Below are 23,621 nucleotides of genomic sequence, written 5' to 3'. Positions count from 1 at the left end.
GACTTAGTAGGCACTCTGAAAAAATAATTTTAAAAGCTCTAAAATACATATGTCTATGTGTCCTAATCGTATTTTCTTAACCTCATGAAATTTGTTACTGTAAGCATTGAGTTTCTAATTTTTACTGTCTTCTTACAGAGACAGGGAAGAACGATTGGCAGCACTCACAGCTGCTCAACAAGAAGCTATGGAAGAGCTACAGAAAAAAATCCAGCTCAAGGTAGGAATATTATATATTTTTCTTTGAAATTTTAGAGCTGTTTTAATGTAGCATGAGATTAATATTTTTTCTTTTTAATTAATTGTATAAAAATTGATTAATTTGCGTTACTAATTTTTGGAGTTATGTGGTTTGTCTATGATCATTTCCAACTCAACTATCTGAAAACAAATTATTTTAATAAGATAAAGCCATTGAGGGAAAAAAATGTAAAGAATTTTAGCATTTCTTGGTTTTATTAAGTAATTTGTTAATGACTCGATATTACTATTAAACTTTTAATATTTGTAGACCTCTAATAATTTAGAAATAAAGTATTGTTTCAGTGCTTAGGAATTGCATAATTATAGCTTGGGAGATGATGATAAGCTGATATTTTCTAGCAAGTCTTTGCCATTGGTAGTTTCTAGCAGTGTGAATATTTTACATTATGTCATAATTATTTACATGTTGGGGTTTCACAAGGGTAGTAAATTCCATAAAGTAGAGGATCCTATATTACTATTTGTATTGTCCTAGAACTTTATCATTGATTTAAATCTAATGCAGCAAATACTTATTGAATCTGGTGGTAGGCATAAGGATACAGAGATGAGTAAGACATGGTTCTGAGTTTCAAGAAACTCATAATCTAGTGTGAGATTCAGATGCTAAGCAGATAATTTCTATGTGGATAAAGATAATCATGGAGTGTCATGAAAATACAGAGGAGGAAGACACATAAGCTAACATGAAGGGTTTCAGAAGTCAGGGAAATAATTTTAGAGGATAATACCTGAGCTGAATCTTGAAAGAAAGATGAGTTGAGTAGGTAAGATGGGTGGGATGGCACCCAGCCATATAAAATGATATGAGTATGAAGTCAAAAGTCTGAAATAGTGTTTGGGTTTGTTTATTTTTTGTTTTCTGGGAAGTTGTTGGAGGCGATGTGGGTAGAGCTCTGTCATGATGGGACTTTCCTGCTGAGGATAAGCTTGGTCTCTAAGTAGGGCAGCATTTCCCATGGTATGTTCCATAGAGTGCTTCTCATGTGTGTTATGCTCAAGAAGGTGTGTAAAATGTTGCTCAGTATAAGCTAGGTTTATTACATCAGTGCAGAGTGACAAGCCTAGAGCCGGTAAGTAGCGTTAACTTACTATTTTCCAAAGTTATTTGACCACAGAAACTCTTCTGCAAAATGCTTATTAATAACCCACAGTGTAATTCCATGGAGTACCCTTTAGAAAATGTTACTATGCATGTAGGGGATGATAAAGGGCTTTATATAAATTCTTATCATCAGCGTCCAATATTGAATTAAGGCATTCTGTTATTTTAGAAAGTTTAATAGAAATACTGCTTTTTCAAGTTCTCAGTGTAATGAATAAATTTCTGTATTTTTATACTTTGATTTCATTTATAGCATGATGAAAGCATTAGAAGACACATGGAACAGATTGAACAAAGAAAAGAAAAAGCTGCTGAGTTAAGCAGTGGACGACATGCAAATACCGATTATGCCCCCAAATTAACCCCTTATGAAAGAAAGAAGCAGTGTTCTCTCTGCAATGTCCTGGTAGGTTGTCAGTATCAGTGTTGTGATGAGACGTTACAATTTATTACTAAAGTTTATTAAACTATGGATATATATTCTCCAGTCTTAAAAGTCATACAAGGCATGTGCTGAGTACCATGAATTTCTTTAATGATTTTTATGCAAAGTAAGTATAGATAGTACAGAAACAGTATCAGCTTTTAGGAGTAGCAATGCAAAGGATCAAAGCATGCAGTTGCTGCTCAAATGCATGTTTACCTAATGATACTAATGATATTTTAGCCTAATGATACCTAGGTCAATATTTTGGGATATTAGGACCACAAAAGTAAAGCAACATTTTTTGGTGCTGAGACTTGAACCTTTATACTTAGAAGAAATGATATCCTGTTAAGGTTGGCTTTGATGACATGCCTTTTTTTATCATCTGTCTTCTAGAGGAGTCTTAGAATTGTATTCTAAAGAAAACATTTTTTAAGACTAATGTATAAATTATAGAGCGATTGCAAGTTGTGTATAATATACTGGATAGAATGTGTAATATTTAAAATAAGATATAATTAAATGTTCATTACATTGCTTTTATATTATGCTTTTAGATCTCTTCAGAGGTGTATCTTTTTAGTCACATTAAAGGAAAAAAACACCAGCAAGCTGTGAGAGAAAATAGCAGCATCCAAGGGCGTGAACTTTCAGATGAAGAAGTGGTAAGCTTTACTTTGGTTCATTTACATGTTTTTATTGAGTACCTTCTATATTCTCTTCTACTGTGAAGAAATCCATGTTCATATGTATCTCTGTGATTATCTAAAGCTATATTTAGTAACTACTACAATATAATATGGGCTTCCCTAGTAGCTCAGTGTTAAAGAATCTGCCTGCCAATTCAGGAGACGTGGGTTTGATACCTGAGTTGGGAAGATTCCCTGGAGGTGGAAATGGCAACCCTTTCCAGTATTCTTACCTGGAAAATCCCATGGACAGAAGGAACCTGGCGGGCTATAGCCCATGGGGTCAGTAAACAACAACAATATAGTATACAAATATCTTTATTTTAGTATATATATTAATAAGAAACATAGAAGTTAGAACTTAATACTGTTTATATAATTTCAATACATAAACAGGTTTATGGATATATACACTGCTGCTAAGTTGCTTCAGTCGTGTCTGACTCTGTGTAACCCCATAGACGGCAGCCCACCAGGGATAGGCTCCCCTATCCCTGGGATTCTCCAGGCAAGACACTGGAGTGGGTTGCCATTTCCTTCTCCAATGCATGAAAGTGAAAAGTGAAAGTGAAGTCACTCAGTCGCATCCGACCCTCAGCGACCCCATGGACTGCAGCCTACCAGGCTCCCCTGTCCATGGGATTTTCCAGGCAAGAGTACTGGAGTGGGGTGCCATTGTCTCCTCTGATATATACAGTACCATGTGTGCAATAGATAGCTTAGTGGGAGCCTGCTATATAGCACTGGAAGGTCAACTTGGTGCTCTGTGATGACCCAGAGGGGTGGGGTGGGGGTCAGGTGGGACAGAGGTTCATGAGGGAGGGGATATATGTATACATATAGTTGATTCACTTCGTTGTACAGCAGAAACTAACACAACATTGTAAAAAAATTATACTCCAATAAAAAATAAAAAGATTAATAAAAGGTTTATGATATTTTGATAATAATTTAAGAGTTGTTCAGTGATACTCTATGTTTCTTAGAAAATAGCTAACAATATAAAAAACATAGAAATTGATAATTTGGTATCAGTACAGTACATAGGGATTTTTGGAAATGCATTATTTATCTACCTATAATTACCGTTAACATGGAATTTAGATTTGTAGAAGTATTTTTATAAATATTTTAGTTCGACTGTTACTGAGATATGGATGATACTACTAATCTCTTAATTTGTTCGTTCTGTATGTACTAAGCAAATTTCTAAAGGTACCCAAAGATGAGAAATTCATGTTTTTCAGGTATCTCTTAAGACATCCAGGAAAGGTTATTATGATTCTGTGAGGGCAGTGCTTGTGTTAGGTGCTTAACTTAAAAAGTGAAAGTATGTGTTTAACTTTTTTGTTTTAATTATGGTATATATTAATAGAACACACAGATTTAAAGTGCATAACTCAATGAATTTTTACATTTGTTCCACTCATGTCAGCACATAAATTGTTCTTGAATCCTGGAAGGCTCCTTCATCCCCGTCCCAGTTGTGCCCCACCCGCCAAAGGTTAACTAGTCTCTGACTACCATCAGATAGTCTTACACTGTTCTTCAATTTCATATAAATGATGTCATACAGTATATACCTTTTGTGCTTGGGCTTCTTTAACTTATACTTAAGCCTGTGAGATTGATCCCTAATGTTTATGTGAAGTGATAGATCATTCTCTCTTAGCAAGTGCCTTCTAGACAAAGACCTTCAGGAGCACATCTACCGTTGAGTAGAATTGGGTTTATTGATTTGTTACAGAAAGAGAAAGTGCACACCACGGGAAGTTGTAGAGTTTCTCAATAAGGTGTTGGAACGGACTTATAGGAATTGGGTTTTTGCTTAGGTGATTTGGATAGGGGAGAGCGTTCAAAGACATGAGACTTTGCTCTGGATTGGATACTGTCAGGAAGCAGGGGTAATTTTGTGGTTTTTTTTTTTTTTAATATTTATTTATTTGGCTGTGTCTGGGTCTCAGTTGCATTGGAGAAGGAAATGGCAACCCACTCCAGTGTTCTTGCCTAGAGAATCCCAGGGACGGCGGAGCCTGGTGGGCTGCCGTCTATGGGGTCACACAGAGTCGGACACGACTGAAGTGATGCAGCAGCAGCAGCAGCAGGTAGGAGGAGCAGACCTGCTGTTTTCTAAGTTTCTGATATGACCAGTGTTTGAGGAGAAATTACACACGGTTAAATTGGTTCACTCCTTCTAAGGATTTTTGCCCCTTGAGTTCCAACTGTTTTGACAGCTCTAAACCAAATTCTGTCTCCTCAGCTCAGGACGACTGCCACTTTGAGCTTTCACTGTTCTCTCATGCCAAAAATTGGCATAAACACTTGGGGCAAAATCCAGAGTGAATGTGGCACTCACCTCCTGTGCTTCCCTCCTGTTTAGGGGTCATGGTCTCAAGTTCTGGCTGTGTTGGCTGTTTTTAATGCCTTCAAGTAGATCTTTTGCATACTATTTGCAACTTTTGGAGTTCACTGTGCCAGATCACTGTGGCTGAAATTGGAAGTCTTTAAATGTTTAATTTTTGTATATCCTTTGTTTGACATAATGCTTGTCGCATAGTAAGGCATTTAAGAAAAACTTATTGAAATAAGTTGAACTGTAAGGTTATACAGAATGGCTTTAAGTACCAACTAATAAAGGTGAAATAAAAAAAATGAAACTAATCATCTATTTAGTTTACCAAAAATAATTTTTTACCTTTTACTCAAATTGGGTATTTTAAGTATTATGGATTTTTTTTTTTACTTGAATCATTCATGTGGTTGTCCCCATTCTCTACTTAACTTTGCTGTTTATAACTAGAGTCATGTGAATGTGTGTTCCACTTTTTAAAAAATCCTAAATTGTTTCGTTATTTATTTATTTATTTATTTTTGCTGTGCTGGGTCTTCTTTGCTGCATGGGCTTTTCTGTAGTTGCAGTAAGCGAGGGCTACCCTTATTGCAGTGCGGGCTTCTTATTGCAGGGGCTTCTCTTGGTGCAGCTTCTGGACTGTAGAGCACAGGCTCATTAGTTGTGGCACACGGGCTGAGTTGCTTCCCGCCATGTGGGATCTTCCCGGGCGATGAATGGAATCCATATCTCCTGCATTGGCAGGTGGATTCTTCAACACTGAGCCACCAGGGAAGCCCCATTAATTAGAATTTAATTAGTCTCTTTAAAGAAAATCTTCCACTTATAAAAATTATTTGTAACTAAGTTCTCTTAATAAAAAGGCTATTCTATTTAATTTACCAAAAAAATCTAAAATTTTGTGCAGCACTGCTACTATGTAAACTGAAATCTAAATTTTATGTGTTTTTATCTCATTGAGAAAAATAGAGAAGGAAGGGATATTTAATTCACACATTTACTTTGGAAGAAAAATATATAGTATTGTATAACTTTTGTAGCTACTACAGCATAGTTTGATGTTTAGCTGTTGTGGTTTGAGGTTGGATTGAGATATTCATTTTGTGTACTGTTTCAGTTTAGAAGTATTACATTTTCTTTAAGTTTTCACTTCATTCATGTAGTTATTTTTGGTAATAGCCCCCTTTTCCTCAAACCAAGTGTGCATATGAGTTTACATGATATATAAAGGCCATTTTATACTTACTCATACACACATTTCATTTTTAATCAGTGAGGGTAACTATAGTAAACATACTTGTTCTACTTAAAGTTATTGCTTGTCATCTGTGATGTCTTTATATTATATACACCTTATCTGTGACCCTTCTTCTTTGACATATAAGATTTTATTTATACCACCTCTGACCTAATAAAATTGGACCTTTGACCTTATGCACTTGACATATCAGATAACTTACTCTTGATCTCTGACACATTTTGTTTTAAGCCTGTTAAACATAATAGGTAGCTGCCCAGCAAGAAAGGCTTAATGTTTGGGGTTTTTATTGTAATTTGACCAGGAAATTTTTCTTACGTTTCTTGAGACGTCACAAAAAAAGCTACTGTATGTTCAATTTTTTTCTCTTTCATCATCTTAGATCCAAATGTTTAAAGAACGTGATTTCTAAAGGACAAAGAAACTGGTACTAGTTTAAATATATTCTAAAATTTAATTTTTTTAACACAGTACTAGAGAAATAGTAAAATATTAGTTTTAATAAAACTCTGATTTCTTTTGTAGTCCTGTTTTCACATTCTCTGAAGAAGCTGATAGTGGTTTTCACAGGACTTATATAAAGTACATTTAATTCTGTAAAGAGAGTGAAATTAAAAAGATTTTAAAACTTTTTTTAATTTTTGTATTTCAGTATTTGTGAGACTCCTTGGCTTTAAAAGCATATAAATTACACTTGTTTGTCAACTCATGTATTCACATACAGAGACAATAATAGTTTATTTTCATTTAATTAATGGAAAATATGAAAAGAACTTTTATGAAGGATCTTAATTATCATTTATTGGATGTTTACAATCAAGTGTGATTTTACTATTCCTAAATTAGTATTTCTGCTTGGTAAACTATACTAGATAGGTGATTGAATGAACATTTTAGGTAGTGAAAATAGAAAGATATCATTGTATTTAGTGGAATATAAGCCGTCTCTTTGGCTCCAGTGTGCCCATGATTGATGTGGAAGATGAAGTAGATGTCTCCCAGAATTGATGGCAGTCTGAGAAATAATAGTAAATGCTTGTGTTTCTACAAAGCACAAGTACTTGCTATTACCTCTTTTTATAATCATGTTTAGGAAAACATCTTCTGCCCTTCAACAGCAAATCAAGTCAAATTTAAAAACCTACAACTCATTTAGAAAGGACCTTCATTTTCCCCCTATACCTCAATAAGTACAATTATGTTTGAGAAACAATGTAAAAAGCATCTACTGTTTCTTATAGGACATAGTTTCCATTGCTTTCATTTTCTCTTTACTAGATGTTAATGTGTGTATTTCTTCTAACTTTTAGAAGTCTTACGTTAGTAAATTCACTCCCGTTAATACCTGATATGTGCAGGGAATACGTAGCTAGATATAGCTGATTCAGTCTTCATTGATTCAAGGAAGACATTTTAAGCAGACAATCAATTTGTTTAAATCTTAGTTTGATCCAGTAATTTAAATAGTTTCCATAGTTAGTACCCAGCCTCTTTTATAACAATCCTCAGTCCCCATCCTCTTGCTTGTCTCCTTAAAATGGCATCTGTGCATATCAGAGTAAGAGTATGGCTTATGTAACCCCATGTTAGGAGAAAAGTTGGGATCTTACTACATCGTATCTTCTCTTTTCTGATTTCCAGTATGAGTTCCTAGTTTACCTGGTTACTTAGTGTACTCATGGCCACGGATCCTAAAAAGTAGCTAGTGAATTGCTGATCTTTTCTTTCCTCTTGGACATGGGTGGAGCATGAGCCATTTATTTGTCTCTTGCTGATCAGCAAGAGACACCCCTGAGGTCGCTCTGCCTTCGTTTTTCTGAGTCTTTACCGTAGCCTCCATTCTGGCCCATAGCATGCCTACTGGCTTCTACCACCTAAGAACTGAGGGCATTTGGGGAAAGCTTTTATTTTAATCAACACCTAATTAGGTTTTTTATCTGAAATTCTGTGGCCAGTGGTTTAGTTCCAAAGTAGTTATTCATAGAGGAGCAGGGAATGCCTATCTATCTCTGATCAAAGTTACTGTGTTTTAGTAATAATTATTCTGTCAACTTGGCTTCTCTTGCATTTGGCAGAGTAGGCACATCTGCAGTATCAGAAAAATCACAAAGCTATAAAACAGAATTTTCACAGTCCTGTAATTTAGTTCTCTCTCTCAAAAAATATTTTTTTAAGTTATGAAGTATTTTAGCATCAGAAAGTAATGTAGTAAACCTCATATTCCTGCTTCCTAGATAATAGCACCTCTTTTTTTTCTTTATATTTGGAAGTATAGGGGAAAACATGAGAGTCAAAGTGTGGTGGTAGTTCCAGGTTCAGGAATAGAGCTTAAATCCTCATGTCCCACAATGAAAAGTCAAGAGCCAATCCTAAATTGAAAAATGTAGAAATAGCAACACAAAATATATTAGTATAAAAGAAAAAAGATAAACTAATGAGCTAAAATCTTTGCCTCTGGATTTGAGAAAGAAGTGGGGAAACCAGTAGGAAATTACTTTCTTTGAACTACTGACTGTGTTAATTATGTGTATTGGGTAACTTTGATAAAAGGAAAAGCATTTTAAAAAATTAAAGAAGAAATAGAACAACAGAGATGTGTTCATGTTGCTCAGGATACATTTTTGTTATTTTGGTTCAAGATTAAAATTAGATAAATGAATGTGTCCATAAGAGACCACGATAGTGAAGTTGAATATTTTGGCAACTTACATCCTTAGATCTTTATTCTTTTAAATTGTTGCAGTAACGTTTGATGCCATTATAATAAAAGGAAAATACTGGATTCCATTTAGTGCCACTTTGAGATTTGGTCAGGTAGGCGATGTATTCTTAATTTCAGGTTGTCTTTTTAGCTTTTTCGGTATTGTAGAACAAATGAATTAAAGCATGTATAATTGACTTTTGCTAGGGTTTCATCTCGGAGAAGGCAGTGGCACCCCACTCCAGTATTCTTGCTTGGAAAATCCCGTGGACGGAGGAGCCTGCTAGGCTGCAATCCACGGGGTCGCTAAGAGTCGGACATGACTGAGCGACTTCACTTTCACTTTTCACTTTCATGCATTGGAGAAGGAAATGGCAACCCACTCCAGTGTTCTTGCCTGGAGAATCCCAGGGACGGGGAAGCCTGGTGGGCTGCCATCTATGGGGTCGCACAGAGTCGGACACGACTGAAGTGACTTAGAATAGCAGGGTTTCATCTATTCTAACCATACTATAAGATTTGAGGTACAAAGTAACCTTAGATTTATGCCAGTAACTAGTTCAGTGACTTGGCATTTTATGCTGAATAAAATTAAGACTTTAAAAAAAAAATTCTGTTTATTTTCTGATTTGGAGGTTTTTTTTTTTTTTTTAAAACAATTTGTAAGTTGTCATAAATGGCTCTTATCAAGGTAAAGAAGTTCCCTGGTTTTGTAAGATATTAAAAAATAAGTAGGCATTAATTTTTATTGAAAAATTTTCTTGATCTTTTGGAAAGGTCACATTTTCCTTTAATTTTTTTGATGAGATATATTACAGTAATGACTTTTCTGATACTAAGCTTACTTGGTCTTGATTTAAAAATATATAGTTGAATTTGTTTTGCAGATATTTAATTTAGATTTTCCTTTCTCAAGATTATATTAGCTTCATAATATAAACTGGCTAGTTTTTCCTATTGCTTCTTTTTTTTAACTCCAGGATACGTTGCATAAAATAGAAATAATCTTTATTTGAAGTCTTTGTTTACTTTTGACTGGATAGAGATTTGCCGTTTTAAGATTTTTTTCTCCAAAGAATTGAGTAGATATCATTTGCTGTCTTTTCCTTCTCCTCTTACTGTGGTCAGTTTGTTCTTCATTATTCTTTTTTCAAAATTGCCTTGGTTTTCCCTTCACTTTTCAATTTCTACATGACCTTTGCTGTTAACTTGTTAAGAACATCCTGTTTGTGTTTTAATTAAGATTGCATCAAGGTAAGAGTAAACATCTTTTAAATATTCTTTCTAAGAAATTCCCTTGTGGTGCAGTGGTTAAAATTTCACCTTCCAATGCAAGGGGCATAGGTTGGATCTCTGGTCATGGAGCTAGAATCCCACATGCCTCATGGCCAAAAAATTAAAACATAAAACAGAAACAATATTGTAACAAACTCAATACTTTTAGAAATTCTTTCTTTCCATCCAGCCACATGTTTGTCTACTCATCTATTATATTTGTATGTATGTATCATTTAATATTTTGGCCACCTGATGCAAAGAACTGACTCATTGAAAAGACCCTGATGCTGGGAAAGATTGAAGACAGGAGAAAGGGATGCCAGAGGATGAGATGGTTAGATGGCATCACCGACTTGATGGACATGAGTTTGAGCAAGCTCTGGGAGTTGGTGATGGACAGGGAAGCCTAGTGTGCTGCAGTCCATGGGGTCACAAAGAGTTGGACATGACTGAGAAACTGAATTGAACTGATCATTTAGTAAAGTACATAGTTTTCTTTATTTAAGCCTTAAGCTTTCTTGCTGGGCTTATTTTGTTTCTAAATAATTACTGAAATTTACAAGTATTTTGAATTTCAGTTCTTCTTTTAAAAAGAGTATTTTTTTCTCTTTGGAGATATATATATATATATAAAATTTATTCATTGTTATGAAAATAGTCCTACTTTTTTTTTTAATTTAATTTTATTTTTTAACTTTATAATATTGTATTGGTTTTGCCATATATCAAAATGAATCTGCCACAGGTATACATGCGTTCCCCATCCTGAACCCTCCTCCCTCCTCCCTCCCCGTACCATCCCTCTGGGTCGTCCCAGTGCACTAGCCCCAAGCATCCAATATCGTGCATCGAACCTGGACTGGCGACTCGTTTCATATATGATATTATACATGTTTCAATGCCATTCTCCCAAATCATCCCACCCTCTCCCTCTCCCACAGAGTCCAAAAGACTGTTCTATACATCAGTGTTATAGTTCTATACATCAGTGTTATAACCTGTTTTTTTTTGCTCATTAATACCCTTTTCTCAAAAATGAAGACTGCCAGTATGCTATTATTATTTATTCATGCTTCCTTGTATTCTTAAAGTCAATATTTGCAATATATGTATCCTGGAGTTTATTATCATGGTCATAATTATTTATACATTTTTCATCTTACTGATCAATTATACCTTTAAAGAATATCAAACATCCCTATTTCTTATTTAATGCTTCCTAGATTTTTTTTTTTGGTATCATCTTTTTATGGCAAACCTAGTTTTGGTTAGGTTTTTGATGTCCTTATATATTCTTCCTCTTCCCTCCCCTTTACAGTTTTATTTTTGCATCTAGATCTATTACTAAAAAAATATGCTTTTATTTTAGTAGTTTTTGGCTCTATAAAAAAGTACCATGCTGTATGTTATTTCTTTGGACTTAACTCTTTTGTATTCAATATTATAGATTAATACAAATTGGGAATTTCCTGCTGTTTTAAGGCACTTTGAGGTATAACTGTTATACCTTAAAATGCACTTACTTTAAGTTTACAGTTCAGTAACTTTGGGCATATTCATAACCCGTGATCAAAATAGTAAACATAATAGTCGCCTCAAAAAGTGGCATCATGTGCTATATCTTTCCTGATTTTCTGCCTACTTCTGTTCTGTCAATTTTTGAGAGAGGGATATGGACTCTTCTAATTGTTACTTTTGCCATTTCTTTTGACAGTTCAGTCGGTTTTTGCTTCATGTAGTTCAAAGCTTTGTTATTAGGTTCATAAATGTTAATCATTGTTATGTCCACTTGATTAATTGACCCCTTTTTATTATCAAATGACCTTTATTTCTAATAATACTCTTTGCTACCTTGTGTAATATTAGCATAGCCATTCCAGCTTTCTTTCTTATGCAGTGTTAGAGTAGTATATTCTTTTCTATCTTTTTACTGTAACCAAATATTTATATTTTTGCATGCATCCTTTTGTTAAACATTTTAAAGTTAATAGACATAAAGAAAATGTTTATTCTGGTGCCATTGGCTATGATATGATGCTGCCTACTCTCTTAAGCCCTTGTCACCCCAGGCTGTGAAAATCACTCAACTGGGAGGTCTGATGCTATGAACATTGTCTCTGATTTTGTATTGAAAGGGTGGTATTATTTGTGTTCAATGGTAATATTGTTACTAGAATATTATTGAAATGATTTCTAAGGATGAGGCTTGGTACTATGTATGTGAAACCTTAGAATTCTGCAAAGACATCTTTCATTATAATCCTTGGTTCAATACAACTAAACCATTCTCTGCTGTAGTATTGAGCTCAGACCTCTCCCCATCTTCACAGCATGATAAATTAATAAGCTTGTTGAACTCTGGGCTTTTCTTTGAGTCATCTGTTAAACCTCAGATTAGATCAGAAAGGAACATCAGAATCTGAAAAGAAGTCTCTACCTCATTCATCATCTCCACCTACCGGAAAACTGATGGAGTATTTGTAATTGTCACTGAGTGGCAGGGGGACAGATGGTGGACTATCATTCTATCACAAGATGGCCTTTTCTCTTTTACATGGTGTCTGTTTCACAGTATTTCATTAGCTTCATTTTCTCATCCGTCACTTCAAACAATATAATACATAGATTGTAGTAGATAAAATCATAAGTGTATCCTACACCTGTAGAAAGGGACCTGGGAAGAGTTGAATCTTTTGTATTATTAAAATAGCCTATCAAGTTTTATACGTTGACACTGTTGAATGTGTTTAATTTTTCAAAATGGTGCTGCCACAAAGGGCATTTTTTTTATTTTTTTAAAAAAGGCATTACATTTTAGATTTTCTTAAATTTACTGTTTGACTAAATTTAAAATTTTATTTAAATATAATGGGACTCTCAAACTGCTTTTTAAAGCATTTCTTCAGCACCTGCTTGTGTACTCTGCACTAGTCCAGGTGCCAGGGAAGCAGAGATAAATGTCACTTGAGCCTATCTCTTCATTTTGTGTTATCTCTGATAAATTTCATAGTTTCATGAATCTCTAAACACACTTATTTAAATATGAGTGAACTAATTCTTATATATGGTGCTTTCAGTTTTGAATAGTGTTCGGATGATAATGATAGACATTCTGGTATTGCTAGTGCCATCCAACAGGTCAGTAATTATAAATCAGCTTTCCTCTGAAATCTCTCTGGGGGATAACCTGCTGGGATGGCTTTATAGAAGAGTGTTATAAGCCAAAATAATAGTTTGCTATAGATTCTTTCGGAGAAGGCAATGGCAACCCACTCCTCAGTCTTATTCATAGTAAAACTCTGGCTCTTTAACGTAAGCCGTTAGCATAAGCCCTTGGCACACTTCATATTGAATTAATGTTAATAAACTAAATGATGGGCTTCCCTGATGGCTCAGATGGTGAAGAATCTGCATACAATGCAGAAGACCCTTGTTCAGTCCTTAGGTCGAGAAGATCCCCTGGAGAAGGGAATGGCAATCCTCTCCAGTATTCTTGCCTGGAGAATCCCATGGACAGAGGAGTCTGGCTGGCTACGGTCCACAGGGTTGCAAAGAGTTGGACACAACTGAGTGACTGATGCTTTCACTTTCTCACTTTCAAACTAAATATTAATGAGCTAACATATCATTTATTATTTTCAATATACTATGTCTGTGAGGGTGGTATTCAAGATATATGGTAAAGTGCTGTCTAAAAATGCCATGTTGTTTGTAGTTGAGTATGTTTTTATTCCTTCCCTTCTTTCAGCTGCTTCTCCTTTTCCTCCTGATTTTCCTTCTTCTTCTTCCCTTCCCAAATACCTTCATTTCCCCAGTCTGCCATCTCTTCTTCACCTCTCATTTTTCTTACCATCATTCTCTAAAGAAGCAAGAAACCAAGTTCCTACCCTCCAGGCCCCCACACTTGCCCAGTTTTTGTAGAAGACAGTGAGGAAATATTGTAAAATGCCTCGTATTTATCTTACTTGTTGTCCCAGGCAGGCTTAAAAGAGTGGAGTGCCTCATAATATTTTAAGAATTTAAAAGAAAACATTATTTGTTTCTGAAATTGATTAATATCATTGGATTTTAGATTACAAAGTTGAGAAAGTACAGGATGAGGTTGAGAGAAAAATGTTTTTCCAAACAAAATGTTGAAAACCCTTGCATTAATTTCTCATGTATTTAGATTTGTAACTTGGCATCCACCCTGCTCTTTTCTTAATTCCCATCCTGCTCTTGCAAGTAAACTTTTGGCTCCAGAGAAATATGCCTTTTGAGCATGACATTGGATTTCTATAAAGGAACAGCTTTGATTTTTAAGTTAAAATACATTTGTATTACTGTAATGAAACTGTGGTTCTTTTTATTCAGAGAAGACATATTTAAATCTTTTGATCTAGAAAGAGTAATATCCTTAAAAATTCTCAGTTCTATATTACAATATTTTTAAATAATGGGAAGCAAGTTGTTTTCTTCAATGTAGCATATTTTATGAAATGTGTTTATTGTGAGGTGTAACACTTGAGAGAGCTCTGAAAATTATAGTTTAATAAAATCCTATGTGTGTCATTTATATTTTCTTGCTCATCAACTATTTTTAGAACTTTGACATTGTTTCCCAAAGATCATGAACCTATCTATAGCTTAATTTTTTCCTGTCTCTTTTAAAAAATAAAGAACCTTCAGGAGGAGTCTGATAGAATATCAAGGTCATAAACTTCATTATGAATTATTTCATTGAATATAGTAAATTATGTTAGAAAGGCCAGTGCTTTGGTCTAGTATGCCATAAAAGGTAATTAAAAGAATAAGAAGGATATAAACTTTGATGAGATCATCTGTATAGGTATTAGTTTCCTTATATACATTACTAATATTTCATATTACAGTAATGTTTAAATAAGAAGTCACAATTATGACTTTAAAACTAGATTTAAATGTGTGTGTGTGTGTGTGGAGTTAGCCATACTTAATTAGATTTTGGACTTGAGACATTGATTTATTTTATTTTATTATTTTTTTAAGTGGAGTGTAATTGCTTTACAGTGTTGTGTTTCTGCTGTACAACAAAGTGAATCAACTATACATATACGTTGATTTTTAGAATGTTAGAAAATGGGGGGCTTTAGAATTTTTTGTCTAATGCTTTTATTTTACTAGTGAGGAAACTGAGGCTCAGAGAAGGGACTTAGCAATGAGTTGTAGAATTCATCCTGGTGTAGTTCTCTTGACTCACAGTTTAGTGCTGTTTCCACAGCACCAATTTGCTTTTCTGTTCCTAAGGAAAAACAGTGTCTCTTACTAATGAATATGTAGAATTAGCAGTGTCAAATAGAATGGCCAGTGAAGACTGATTTCTGACTTGTTAGTAGAGTAGTACTTGCACTGACCAGGATTCCATAAGGGTAGAAGTTGTGTTTTTTTTTAATTCTTACAAGAAAGAAGACTATACAGAGGCCTTCAGATGATTTTTGGTCCTGATAATTCATATTTTGGAAATGAGTCATAGACACATTTGAGACACACTGCATCCCAAAGTGTATACTTTGCTTTGCCTTGTGCCTGTGGTGTAGTAATTAGGATTGTGAGTAGACACCAAAAGATGAGTGTATTTTTACATAGTTATATCTGTTCTTTCTGAGGTACAAATGAGCCTGTAGAAACTGTAACCTTATACAAATCAATCCTCTTTAAATAACTTGCTTTTTCCTTACATTTCCTTATAATCATTAATTTTACAGTGATTAAAATATTAATATACGTCAATTGTGGAAAATTTAAGAAAAACTGAGGTTTGCCTACTGTTAATATGTTGATCTAATTTTCTTCTCTTTACCTGTGAATATCTTAAACACTTGCTTATATAGAAACTGCCTTACAAGGATTAAAATTTGAATTTTTATTTACCATTACAAGTGCTTAAAACTAATCTAACCTTTCTAGTACCATATTAATGCATGTGCCATAATTTAGGTAATCCGTTCCCTACTGCTGATATTTTGTTGTAAATCTCACTGCAATGAATATATTTGTAGAGAAATATTGTTGTACCTTGATATTTCCTTATGGTAATTTTATGGAAGTAAGTTATTCAAAGTTTATTTTTTTACTGAGCATTTTATTAAATATTAAGTAGACTGGACTGTGAAACAGTTTGGTTGTTCATATTAGAATGGGGGCAGGAATATCAATCTCTTAAAAGCTCAATTTTCAGATGACCATAACTATAGATAACTTTAAGCAAGCAATATTTCAGGTAAAAGGAGATGAAATTGCTGTATTTGTCTTGTCTTAGCCAGTTTCTTGGGATTTTAAGAAAGGATGTCAATAAGGATTATTTTTTTACAGGATATTGTCTCCTTCTGTCATTAAAATAGATGTCAAACTGGGAGTCCACTCTCTTCAGCAATTGAGTAGTGCACAAACATGTAAATTCCATTATGAGACTAGTTCTTGGACGCTTTAGAGATAAGAATATTGTGATTTCATTTACTACTATTGGCAAGCCAAACATATAATTTTAAAATTAATTTGTGTAAATTATTTTTCCTTACAAGATTTTCTAAACTGATGGAGAATTTTCTAAACTGATGAAGAATTTAAAACACTTACAATTATAGACAGAATAAGATGACAAACCTCCATGTACTCATCACTCAGCCCTAATACTGATAAACTCATGATGCATCCTGCCTTATTGAACTTTTCTAATCCCTTTGCACAAATACTATTTTGACATCAGCTCTAAATATCATCTCATAAGAGCTATTTTAAAATGATTTACTTTCTACTTACACATTTACTATAAATGAGAAAATTAAAAATGCATCAATCATCTAGTGACAGGTTTTAGTATTTTGCCTTATTTTCTTATAGTCATTTTATGTACACATGCATACACATATAAAAATGCAAAGCTATAAACATAATTAATATAAATTTTAGTACATAATTGCATTAATTGGGAAAGACAAAAGATTAACCTGCTGTAATAGTGACAAAAATACAATGATTTTTTTTTAAACATAGATCTTTATTCTTCACAATGGAGTCCTGAGGTAAGCAGTTCTAAGTGGTCAGGGTGGCTTTATGCCATGTGGTTTTTTCAGTTATCTTCTGTTGCTATCATCCCCTAATATAGTTCTAATATTCAGAGCTATGTTAACAGACCCTTTTGTGTTCCAGTTTGCAGAAGGGGAAGAAAGTGAATGGGTCTTCAAACCTTGAACATGTATGCATAGTCCATTGGTGAGAATTCAGTCACATGGCTACCACTAGCTACCAGAAGATTGGGTGGGACTTCCCTGGTGGTCAGTGGTTAAGACCTTGCCTTCCAGTGCAGGGGGTGCAGGCTTGATCCCTGGTCAGGGAGCTAAGATCCTGCATGCCTCATGGCCAAAAAACCAAAACATAGAAACAGTGTTGTGACAAATTCAATAAAAGACTTTAAAAATGGTCCATATAAAAAAAAATCTTAAAACAAAGAAGAATTGGGAAATCTCGTCCCTAGCAGAAGAATTATGTGACTTGCTAAAGCTTTGTTACTGTGCAGTGTGTAGTAATTTCTCTATACTGTCTATTGGCTGCTCACAGGCAGGCAAATCCAGAGACGTGATCAAACTAGGCATTCAGCCCATTTGGAAAAACTGTATTTGGTGTGAGTTCTTTCATCAAGATGAGCATAATGTCTCATAGACTTTCTTTTTTTGTGGTACTGACATATTAGCTTTTGATTTTAATGGATACCTAAATCCGTTAATTCATAAATATGGGGCTATTCAAATTCTACATTTCACTTTCACTTATTATTTGGAATACATTTATAAAGATATTCTTTCCCTCATCTACTATTTGATTACTGATTAGTAGGTTAAATTTTTTTATTTTTACCTGTTTCCAGTATAATGAGTTTCCTATTATCCTCCAAATGTGTCCACAATTAGTTATTTTAAAATATATATCATTATAAACTCTGGAATTATTGATGGCTTTCCCTCATTGAAAATTTTTCTTTTTTTTAAAGCTCAAATTATGCTATCTGTTGGTCAGTGGGAGCCTCTTAGAGTTTGCTCTCAAGTTCTTTTGACATAAGCCTGGTAGAATTTGTTAGTTACCTTGCTACTTGATATGGCAAGACGTTTAGTTTATAGTTAGCTGTTTCATTAAGATGTCTTGATTACTTTTACTGTGAAATGATATTTCAAGAGCATAAAATATATGTGATGTGTTTGTGAGTATGTTATACACAAGCATACACACACATGCATGCATGCGTGAATGTGTACTAAGTCACTTCAGTCATGTCTGACTCTTTGCGACCCCATGGACTGTAGCCTGTGAGGCTCCTCTGTCTGTGGGATTCTCCAGGCAAGAATATGGGTTGCCATGCTCTCCTCCAGATAAACATACATACATTTGTTTATATAACATACGTTTTGGAACCCAAGAAGAGAGAATGTGTCACTGCTTTCCACTTTGCCCCTTTTTGTTTGCCATGAAGTGATGGGACTGGATGCCATGATCATAGTTTTTGAATGTTGAGTTTTAAGCCGGCTTTTTCACTCTCTTCTTTCACCTTTATCAAGAGGCTTTTTAGTTCCTCTTCACTTTCTGCCATGAGGGGGGTATCATTTGTATATCTGAGGTTGTTGATATTTCTCCTAGCAATCTTAATTCCAGTTTGTGCTTCATCCAGTCCAACATTTCGCATGATGTACTCTGCATATAAGTTAAATAAACAGGGTGACAATATACAGCCTTAACATACTCCTTTCCCAATTTTGAACCAGTCCGTTGTTCTATGTCCAGTTCTAACTGTTGTTTCCTGACCTGCATACAGGTTTCTCAGGAGAAATGCTCATAATCTCCTTTACTTCATCCGACATTATGTACACAGCAATCTTAGAATAACATTACTAATAATCCTACTGCCAATGTTAATTACTGAGAACAGGTTAAAATTCTTTTCATGTTTTCCCCATTCTCATCTTTTTTATTAGTAAGTCTATGAAAAAAGTCTGACATACAACCATTTTACGACTATATTTCCTTAGCTTTTAATCACTAGTTTAGTCTTAGTTCTGTAAGTATATATGAAATATTTACCAGTAGTCCTCATGTCTCTGTCTTTATAGTCATGTTGATTTTCTGAGGCTTGTTCTATAGTAGATTCTTCAGGAAGGTCTTATGAAAATAATATTCCCTTTAGATTTTTTTAATGTTAATAACAATTTATCTGTGCTTTCTATACTTGAAAGCTGGTTTTACTGGGTATAAAATCCTCAGTTCACATTTCTTCCTTTGACAATTCTAAATAAATTTATAGTAGTCCCCTCCCAACCTTGGAGGATATATTCCAAGACCGCAGTCCAGTGGATGTCTGAAACCATGGATAGTACTGAATACTATATATACAGTTAATCCTTGAACAAGACATATTATCATTATGTGAGTCCATTTATACATGGATTATTTTCAATAAATACAGTACTACATGATTGTGGCTGGTTGCATCTGTGAACATGAAAGGCCAACTGTGAGATTATGTGTAGACTTTTGACTGTGTGGGGATCAGCGTCCCTAACTCCCATATTTTTTAAAGGTCAGCTGTATTGTCTTTTTCCTGTGTATAAATACCCATGATAAAGTTTAATTCATAAATTAGGCAAGTTAGAGAATATTGAAATTGCCAATGTCACTATTCTTATGCTTAGAAGTCATTTTTAAATAAAATAGGATTACTTGAACCCGAGCACTGCCATACTACAATCCACGTGATAACCTAGATGGGTACTATGTGACTAACGGGTGAGCAGCATATATAGCGTGGAAACACTGGAAGGGGAAGATTTACATCCAGGCCATGTAGTGGGGTAGTGTATGTTTTCATCACACTTCCCAGAACAGTACCGAATTTAAAACTTATGAGTTTATTTCTGGAATTTTCCATTTAATATTTTTAGACCATGGTTGACCACAGGTAATTAAAACCACAGAAAGTGAAACCAAGGATAAGAGGAAACTAGTATACTTCATTTTGTTCTGGCATAAAATATTGCTGTCAAAAGGCCTGATGATAATCTAACTTTTTTATAGATTTTATTTTTAGAAATTATAATATTATATGTTTTGCTATTAGCCACTCTGGGTCAGTATTTTCAGATATGTGGTGTACTCTTTCAACATTCAGTTATATTCTTTATTAGGAAAGTTTTCTTGAATTATATTATAGTTCTTAACATTTGATTTGTTCCCTTGTTTTGGTTTTCTTTTTCAAGTGCTCCTGTTTGCTGTATCTTTGTCTATCTTTTGTATTTCCACTTACTCTCAAATCATTTTTATTTCTTTTAAGTATTTTTCTCCCTTTTGTATTTTTAGTTGTCTGAGGAATTATTTGTTGTGTTTATTCACTCTTTTGTCTTCTAGTTTATCTTCATTTCTTAAATGATATATTTTCTTTTGCCATCTTCACTGAGTTTTGTAACTTAAATTCTGAATCTTTGAGATGGTGGTATGTGTTAGAACATTTTTTATATTTGTTTTAGCTTATTTTGAAATAGAAGGTTACATATTCATCTTTTCTGTGTATTTTTTTGGGGGGGGGGTGTTTTCATTGTTTGTAGTGTTGCTATTCTACTTATTTGTTTTTCTTTTAATAATTTTGTCATTTGGTCTTGATACCTTTGTATTGCTTATTTTTAGTGGAATTTGTAATGAGTTACGATTCAGGGTACCTATTCTAACTTCTTAGACCTCCTTCTATTGTTTTTGTAAAAAATATAGTGACTTGCTTTCTAAAATTCCCTAGTTCTGTTACCTGTTCTGTTTGTATCCAGGCATTTCCTCCCTTTGTTTCTGTTATCCCTAGTTTGCTTAAATTCCTTCTTTAGCAGTTTTCTTTGTGGCTCAGCTTTGAGAGGTCATAGGGCTTGGCCTGGGCTTCCCAGGTGGCACTAGTGGTAAAGAACCCACCTGCCAATGCAGGAGACCTAAGAGATGCTGGTTCGATCCCTGGCTCTGGAAGATTCCCGGGAGGAGGGCATGGCCACCCACTCCAGTATTCTTGCCTGGAGAATCCTCATGGACAGAGGAGCCTGCTGACCTACAGTCCATGGGGTCACAAAGAGTTGGACACGACTGAGCGACCGAGCAGGGCTTAGCTCGGTCACAGACTTCTGACCTTCTTAATGCAGGCACCTTTTACTCACCTGCCATTTCAGTGGTCAAACCTCTCTCAGTTTTAGATGCTGTTCTCAGATTGGTCTGTTGAACTCTGCAGTGAAAAATGATTTCCTTTTTAGAGTTCTGTTCTCAGGTTCATTATTCAGTCTGACTGTTTTCCTCTGACTTCTCCTTCAGAGACGCTGAAACCCTGCTGACCTGTTGGGAGTTTGTCATCACCCACTCCTGCTTGAAGGCTGTGGGGATACCTTGTCACTTACTTGTTGTAAATATTTTCTATGGGTTTTGATTTTGCTGTCCAGTTGCTCTTTCTGTTTTATATGGTGATTCAAAGAGAATCCATAACTTCATTACCACTGCCTTCATCTTCTCAGAATCCTCATTGTAAGTGTTTTAATGGCTAATACTTCACAAGTAGAAATGCATTATAATTTTCTAAACCACTTCTCAGTGTTGAAAACCTCCTTTGTGCATGTTCTCCCTCTTCAGAAACCATCTCAAAACCTTCCTGTGTAGTCTTCATGGTTTTAATGGAAAAATAACAATTAATTATCCTGTGTCACATCCAACAGTGCATCATCAAAAGGCAGTCTCTTTCTTACAGAAAGTGGAAACATAGTGCAACCCACTAGAGGCAAATCTATGAAACCTGGAAAATTAGAAAAGAGACATACTTTAAGTCACGTAAGACAAAATACAAACAAATGGTTAAGCATATTAATAAAAGTTTTTCAGCTAACAAATTGACCAATTTACAAAACGAAACAGAAATACTAGGTACTGGCAAACCACTTGTGGGGACTTACTCTCATTTTGGTTGTTTTGGAATACATATGAAAAGCCTTAAAAATGTGTGTAATCTGTAGCCCAGAAATTTCAGTTCTATGCTTTGATCATAAAGGAATAATTTAAATTGTTTTAATGCCTATTTATTTGGCCGCATCAGATCTTAGTTGCGGCATATGGGTGCTCAGGAGTTGTGGCATGTGGGCTCCCCAGCTGCTGTGTGCCGGCTTAGTTGCCCCGCGGCATGTGGGATCTTTTCCCAGCCAGGGATCACACCCATGTCCCCTCCGTTGCAAGGTGGATTCTTAAGCAGTGGACCACCAAGGAAGTCCCTAGAAGTTTAGCTGTATTTGTTTCCCTAGTATTTATCATATTGAAAATAAAAATTCAAATGTTTAACAAAAAAGCATTTAGTAAAATTAAGTATACTGTAAATAATCAGTAGATTATGTTATAGAACATTATTTCATGGAATGAATATATTTGCAATATTAAATTTAAAAAACAGATTGTAAAATAGAATAAAAATGTCTGGATGATTACTCAATTATTTTTAGGTATTAAAATTATAGGAGATTTTTATTTCTTAATTTTATTGATATTTTTTTATAATTAACATGGTTGTATTTTTTTAATTAATTAATTTTAATTGGAGGCTGATTACTTTACAGTATTGTGGTGGTTTTTGCCATACATCCATATGAATCAGCCACGGGTGTACATATGTCCCCCCATCCTGAACTCCCCTCCCTCCTCCCTCCCCACCCCATCCCTCTGGGTTGTCCCCAAGTACCGGCTTTGAGCGCCCTGCTTCATATACATCAAACTTGCACAGGTCATCTGTTTTACATGTGATAATATGCATGTTTCAATGCTATGCCTCAAATCATCCCACCCTCACCTTCTCCCACATAGTCCAAAAGTCTCTTCTTTACATCTGTGTCTCTTTTGCTGTCTCTCATATAGGGTCATTGTTACTGTCTTTCTAAATTCCATATATATGCGTTAATATACTGTATCGCCGTTTCTCTTTTAGACTTAATTCACTATTTTTTATGATTAACATGTTGATTTGTATTAGGAAAAAATTAAGTCAAACAGAAATAGAAATGTATTCTCATTTGGTTTTAGTTTGAGATTGTTTTAAAAAGTTAATGTTAATGAGAGTGCATGATGCATACTGTGAGTGTTATTGTAACGTCTTTTAAAAAGATGGCAGTTTTTGTTAGTTCCGGATGGAATCCAAATTTTTCTATGTAATGTCTGCATTTTAGACCGTTAATGGATTCTATTAGATATGTAAATACCACTTGTACGCAAATGAAAATAGTATAATTAAGCATTTTACAAAATTAAAAATGTCATTTAAAATACTCCTTTTCCTTAGTGCGGTGATAGAAATTAGATGTCAGAGACTTAGCCCACTTGAGCAGTGTTAGAGGGAGGGAATGTGGAGTGGGAAAAAAGCTTGGTCTTGCATGTGTGCATGCTAAGTTGCTTCAGTCATGTCTCACTCTTTGCGACGCTGTGAGCTGTAACCTGCCAGGCTCCCCTGTCTATAGGATTCTTCAGGCAAGAATACTGGAGTGCGTTGCCATGC

General features: G+C 34.7%; 1 protein-coding gene across 5 annotated transcripts in view; it reads left to right on the top strand.

The window, feature by feature from the left end:
- SCAPER (S-phase cyclin A associated protein in the ER) overlaps positions 1–23,621 on the top strand; it is a 421,796-nt gene that overhangs the window by 147,994 nt on the left and 250,181 nt on the right. For all 5 annotated transcript variants that reach the window (XM_070775326.1, XM_070775324.1, XM_070775325.1 and 2 more), the window contains 3 exons: positions 139–220; positions 1,623–1,775; positions 2,354–2,461. In XM_070775326.1, coding sequence (XP_070631427.1) covers positions 139–220; positions 1,623–1,775; positions 2,354–2,461 — 343 coding nt within the window. The remainder of the gene's footprint in view (positions 1–138; positions 221–1,622; positions 1,776–2,353; positions 2,462–23,621) is intronic.

The sequence above is a fragment of the Bos indicus genome, chromosome 21 (genome assembly GCF_029378745.1).
Source record: "Bos indicus isolate NIAB-ARS_2022 breed Sahiwal x Tharparkar chromosome 21, NIAB-ARS_B.indTharparkar_mat_pri_1.0, whole genome shotgun sequence".
Taxonomy (NCBI): domain Eukaryota; kingdom Metazoa; phylum Chordata; class Mammalia; order Artiodactyla; family Bovidae; genus Bos; species Bos indicus.
The sequence above is the reverse complement of the archived record's forward strand: the minus strand, read 5'-3'. Positions and strand labels throughout refer to the sequence as shown.